Source organism: Chroicocephalus ridibundus, chromosome 1 (genome assembly GCF_963924245.1).
Source record: "Chroicocephalus ridibundus chromosome 1, bChrRid1.1, whole genome shotgun sequence".
Lineage (NCBI taxonomy): Eukaryota > Metazoa > Chordata > Aves > Charadriiformes > Laridae > Chroicocephalus > Chroicocephalus ridibundus.
In genome coordinates this window covers 207,983,387-207,989,605 of record NC_086284.1, presented here as the reverse complement: position 1 = coordinate 207,989,605, position 6,219 = coordinate 207,983,387, and the positions used below count along the sequence as shown (strand labels likewise).

At 49.5% G+C, this 6,219-nt stretch overlaps 1 protein-coding gene across 9 annotated transcripts in view; it reads left to right on the top strand.

The window, feature by feature from the left end:
• The first annotated feature begins 1,556 nt into the window (after positions 1 to 1,556).
• MAGI2 (membrane associated guanylate kinase, WW and PDZ domain containing 2) overlaps positions 1,557 to 6,219 on the top strand; it is a 755,492-nt gene continuing 750,829 nt past the window's right edge. For 8 of the 9 annotated variants that reach the window (XM_063323526.1, XM_063323523.1, XM_063323524.1 and 5 more), the window contains exon 1: positions 1,558 to 2,158. In XM_063323526.1, coding sequence (XP_063179596.1) covers positions 1,858 to 2,158 — 301 coding nt within the window. In that variant the 5' untranslated portion in view covers positions 1,558 to 1,857. Of the gene's footprint in view, positions 2,159 to 6,219 lie in introns of all 9 variants that reach the window. The other variant, XM_063323528.1, reaches the window with a different exon arrangement.

Genomic DNA, 6,219 nt, shown 5'->3' with positions numbered 1-6,219 from the left:
ACCTCGAGTGCACAAGGACGTTAAATGAGTAATTCTGGGAGAACATGAACTGAAGAACCCTGGTTTCCCACAGACTTATACCAAGGCTGATAATGAGCTGTAATTGAAACTTTTCTCATTACCAAGACATTTATATGGTCTCTCAACCATGTGAATCACCGTTTAATAAGAGGCAAGTTCATGTTACAGCCTTTGGGACATTTACAGGATCTCTCAGCCCTACCCAGCTGCCTATTTTCATGAAATATCTTAATTATATTTGAGATAGATTTGGGCAAAACTGCCCAACAGCTTCAAAAGTTATTGGAGAAGGAGACACAGCCAAGCATGATCGCATAAAGGCCTGTTTCCATAGGAACCTAGAGGGAAAACAGCAATACAATTTGTGAAAAATTTCATTGCGGAGTGACTTTAATTGAAATTTTAAAAATATCTGACCAGCTTTAAATCACGTGTGGTAACACACGCTACATTTCTCCCGCCTTCCCCCATTCGGCACCCAGCCTGCAGACCCCTGCCTTCACGTATCCCACTCTCCTGCAGCCTCCAGGCACAAAAACTACGCTTCTTAAAGTCAGGAAGTTGCTCTGCCTGCATTTTGTCAATCTCCCCTTCAGATGGAAACTATTTTTTTAGGCAAGGCAAGCATCTCAGAAAGCCATGCCAACTGCTACACACCACCGCTCGCACACGTGTTAGGCATATGACAGAACTAATTAAAGGCGAGCCCACAGGAGGAGCGGGTTACAGTATCACCTGCTGAACAAAGGGCACCCCAGAGTGATGCTCTGGAGGTTGGAAATGCCGGTCTTGGGACGCGAAGGTCATGTGGGGTTTAAGCCCAAAGAGCGGGCGGCAACCTGAGTGAGGGCAGCGAACATCTTTTACAGAACAAACTGCCAGCCCCCTCTTCGTTACACTCTCTTCAGGTATAAAGGTACAACACCCATCTGAGTTTTTAGCTCCTGTCTCCTGTGGCCGCGAAAACCGGCGCTAAAAATTACCCCCACGTTCAACTCAATCAACTGAGGCGCGAGACCTCGGAAGGGAGGGAAGCCCCCCGGGGAAGGTTCGTCACGCCGAGACCCTGGATGCAAAGGGCGGCCTTTCGTCCTTCTGCCCACCAACTCGGCGGCCGGGTCCCTCCCCGCCGGCAGCGGCACCTGGACCGCAGCATCCCCGCCTGCCCCAGCTCCCGCACGCCGCTCGGGACGCTGCGGTGCAGCGCGGAGGGAGCTCGGCCCGCCCCGGCGGAGGGGGAGGCCGGCCGGGTGAGGCAGCCAGGGGCGGCTCACCCCCCCGCTCTGGACCGGGGCCGGGCGGCGGGGGCCGGTCTCCCCGCCGGGTGCCGTCCCCCCCCCCGCGCCGCCCCGCCCGGGCCGCTCTCCGCCTTCTGCCGGCCGTGCCAGGCAGCCTCCATCTCGGCCTTCACTACCGGGTCAGGCGAGGCGGGAGCGGCGAGGCAGCGCCCGCCTCGTTCCCCACCGACATCCCTCCTCCTCCTCCTCCCCGCGGCCGTCCCCTCCCTCCCTCTCTCCCTCCCTCCCCGCTGCCAGTTTCTCTACAACTAGTACATCCAGGCAGAGGCAGGGTCCCGGCCGCCGCGGCTGCGATGGATATCAGCTAGAGCCGGAGGGAGAGGGCAGAGAGGCGCTCCCCGAGCCAGCTCCCAGCCCCGCGGGGCCGCCGCGCCCCCCCTCCCGCTGACGGCTCCTCGCCCGCCCCGAGCCTGCCCCGGAGGAGCCCCGGCTGCCCCGGGGAGGCGGCGGGGGCGGGGGTGAAGAGGAGGGAGGGAGGGAAGGGAAGGGAAGAAGGACGGAATCCAGGGAGGGAGTCGGGCAGAGCATCCCCACGGCAATGTCCAAGGGCTTGAAGAAGAAAAGCCACTGGACGAGCCGAGTCCACGAGATCGTGATCGTGAGGAACCCGGAGGGGCAGCTGGGCTTCGAGCTGAAGGGGGGCGCCGAGAACGGGCAGTTCCCCTACCTGGGGGAGGTGAAGCCCGGCAAGGTGGCCTATGAGGGCGGCAGCAAGTTAGTGCCGGAGGAGCTGCTGCTGGAGGTGAACGAGACCCCCGTGGCCGGGCTCACCATCAGGGATGTGCTGGCCGTGATCAAGCACTGCAAGGACCCCATCCGGCTCAAGTGCGTCAAGCAAGGTAAGGCGGGGACCGCCCCCCCCCCCCCCCCCCGACTTCCCACCGCACCCCCAGGGAGCCGGGGCAGGTCTTGGGGGGAGCAACTTTGTTGCTGCAGTTTGACTTTCCCCCCGAATTCCCCGCCGGAGCCGCCCCCCTCCCCGCCGGAGCGGGGGCGGGGGGGGGGAGGAGGATGCGAGCGGCGCGGCGCCGTGCCCGCAGCCGGGCGAATTAAATGTGCGTCAGTGACAGCGCTTCGCCATGCCGCGGGAGGGGGCGGCGGGGCGGCAGCATCACCTCCCCCCCGCCCCGTCCCCATCCGCCGCCCGCCCCCCCCGGCACCGGGACCGGCCGCTGGACCGGCCGCTGGGGCCGGGGGAGCGGGCGGGGAGCGGGGCTTGCCCTTGCCTCTGCTTGGGGACAAGGCGTGGGGGAGCTGGGCGCCGGGTCCCTGGTGGCATTAAGGGCGGCTTGAGCATCTCTTAAGTGTCATTAGCGGAAAAGTCATTCATTTGATCCCTGGTGAAAACGATCGCCTAATCCTAGGGAACGGGGAGCTCGGGAAAAGTGGGAGGGAGAGGCAGGAAGAAACTTTCGGGAGAGAACGGTCTACTTTCGCCTCTCCTCTGTTTCTCTTACTTATTTCTGAAGTATGGTAATAGGTTAATGCATTTCTAGAAAAGTCAATAGAGACGCCACAGACGCTGTTCATGTGTTTGTTTCTGTCCTCTTTTAAACTATGCTGAGCTGGGCTATCTGCAGCTGAACGCTTGGGAGGAGGTTTCTGCTGCCCCAGCAGCATTTCTGAAGCCCAGGAGCTGTGAGCTGCTCTGGGAGCCGAGTCCGTAGGTGCTCCTTGGACATGGATGGCGCAGCATCTGGACGCGTTTCACTAAAGTACGCGTTTCAGCCGGGCTGTAAGCTCAAGCATCGAAAACTTGGGGATTTCTGCAGTGGGATGGTTTTTGGTGGCGTGCATCAGAGACGTTCGTGCTCTGCAACTGTAGCCGGCAGCCTTTGCTCAGAGGACATAGAGGAGAGTTCCTCTGACATTTGGTAAAATTTTATCATTGAACTTCCTCATTGTAATCAGCGGTTTATTGTTTAAAGTGGCATTTGCGATACTTCTGAATGCTTGAAAGAGATGCCCATTATAAGTTTATCCAAACACGACAGAATCAGTAGAAAGAATTTGACTTTCATTCAGGCCTTCAGCATGTGCTTTATGATGTATTCAGCTATCTACATAAGGTCAAACCTCTAAATAAAGATATGATCTGGGATTTTTCTTTTTGTCCTTTTGGGTAAGTTGTGCAATATGTTGTAGATCATATCTTGATAGTCATGCAATGCAGGGAGACACAATAGTTTATGTGATAAGTGAAGATTAGAAAGGAGTATAATGGATTCTGTCTTGCAGTGTAGTGTCATCTCTGGGCACCTGGACTCCAGGAAACCTGCTGTGTAGTTTCCTCTTTTTATCAATAATTATAGTGTCAGTGGTCTTACTGTGACGGGATTCAAATAGAAGCATCAGTGGAAGTGTTAAGAAGATAAGGGTCAATATCAAGAAGATACTGTCTGTCAAGTTATTTAAATTCTTACTTTTTTCTTTGCAGAAATCCTATAGCTGCTTTACAGTAATGCCAATTTAAGGTTACGTTAATTTACTATGTGAAACAGTCTCTGTCCCACCTCTTCACTGTTTTTCTAGTATTTTTCTTTAAGTCAAAGCAAGCACCAGTGATTCATTAATGTGTGCACCCTCAATAAAGATATCTGTCATACATGAATTAGGGACATTAGTCAGGCTTTTAGTCTGTGGATTACTGCAAGTTCCTTGAATGAGACATAGAGGATGAATTCTAAATTCCGCCTAGTTTTTATATATATCTATATATCTCTGAGGAGTTTCACTTCTGTATGTTAGCACACTACACTTTTGATGCGAGTCCTCAAAGCACTGGCCAGATGACTGCGTGCTTGGAAGTGACAGTTCTGCATAGATTCTTGGACTGAGAGAGACTTCCTGGCTGGAATGATCTTTCTTGTGCTCCAGCATCCTTTACTTCGCCAAAGGGAGAGGCCTTCTGGATCCAACTTCCCATTTTTTTTTTTTAAATAAAGGTCAATGGTTCGTGTTTTTACCTCCTCCAGTGTAAGTCAGACCAATGTGTATTTGTAACCCCCCCGGTTACAAAGCGCAGACAGCAGGCATCTACGTCACTCACAGTAACAAATTACTATTCCCCAACAGTAGTTTGCAGCAGTGTGTAGGAGAGAAAAAGTATGGCAATAAAATCTTTACATGTGTTTGTAACTTTTGTTCTCCTTTTAATTATAAAACACCTTTAGTGTGCTGGAACAAGGTTAATGACTACATTATCGTTGTTTCTGCATAATTTATCAATGATATCTCTGTAAATTAGAATAGCATGACCTTGAATGCACCATGTGACTGTAGCTGCTTCTTCAGTGCTGCCTAGGAATGAAGTCAGAGGGAGAAATGTGGAGGTAGGACACGACTATTTATAATGTGATGCTTAAGAGACTGTGAGTATTTCTCTTGTTTGAAAGTTTTCATAATTCAGCAATGACAATTCACTTGTAGACGAAATCAGGGAACGGCTAATTCAGTTTACAGGAATTGGTTTTAGCTGGTTTGAAGTACGGATAAATAAAGGTGCTTTCATGATTTTTCATTACATTGTGTTTGATTAAACACCCCCCTCCTCGAAATAATGAAATACTTCATCTTTTATCACATTACAAGGTGAAATACTTCTTTAAAAAAAGTCGAATGGAATATTGCTGTTTTATATGAGCTGAACATCTTGAGCTAAAAATATTAACTTAGAAAAAAACAGTCATATAACGTAGGAGTTGCTGTATATAATCAAGAGGAGTAAACATCATGAGAAACTATTTAGCAGTTCCACGATATGATCCGACATAGAACTCTCCTAAATACGACACCCAGTAAATAAGGTTTTAATGCAGGAAATTATTGCCTGGTTTTGCATGGGGAGACAAGATTGTAAGAATCATTATTATTTTTTAATCCTAATTGTTAAGAGTTCTCAGAGAAGTATTCCTTGGAGACTATTTCCTGTTTGGGTTTTTTTGTTAGTTTTTTTTTGCGAGCCACTTATTGTACTACTGTTGCCAGAATCACAGAGATTCTCTTAAAATACATGGGGCGAAATCTTGGCCCAGATGAAGTCAATGGCAAAGCTGTCCTTGACATCGAATGAAGAAGACAGGATTTCCTCTGTAAAGTCCTATGCTTTTTTGAATATATACACTTTCAATGGGAGAATTTTGTACAGCAGTCAAATTAGTCGGGCATATTTTGCAAACGTTACGCATTCTGACCTTCTACGCACTCTGGTGAAGAGAAGAGCCTTACTGTTTCTCAAAGAAATACTTCTGAATTTCAAATGTGATTGTTTTTACATGCAGAACATTTTAGATTAAGTACTATCTTCTTCCCACAGATGCACAGATGCATAGTTGTAAAAGTAGCGATGTGTTAAGGAAAGGCATCCTAATTTGGATAAGTAATCACACGGGGAAGAGTCATGTGAGGAGCAATGCTTTCTCCAGTTCCACTCTCTGTTCTTCACTGCTGTCTCAGATCCATAGCATCTTTCTCCAGTAATTCCCATCAGTAGGCGACACAGGTCCATGACGTGCACAGCCTCCGATACAGCTTTGGTTTTAGTTTGAAGGGTTGCAGGAACAGCCCACTCAGTTGTACTGTATAAACCAGGATCTTTATTCTTTGCATGGAGTTATAAACTTCCACGGATGTGCTCACCAGAATCCCAACGGTTGGTCTGAAAACATGGATTTCAGAACTCAGGAGCATTGCAGCAGATTTTGTCCTGGAGCTGCTGCCTGACACATCTCTTTCTCAAGGAAAATGGTTTGGACATACCGAGTAACCAGGTGATCTGGCTAACTGAGCAGTTTAATTTACTTTTAGAAGTATTTAGTTGTATGACTGTATGAAACTAGTAGTTGAACTGGATAACATTGGTACTTTATGTTGACACTTTCCGAAGTCTCTGATTTGACTA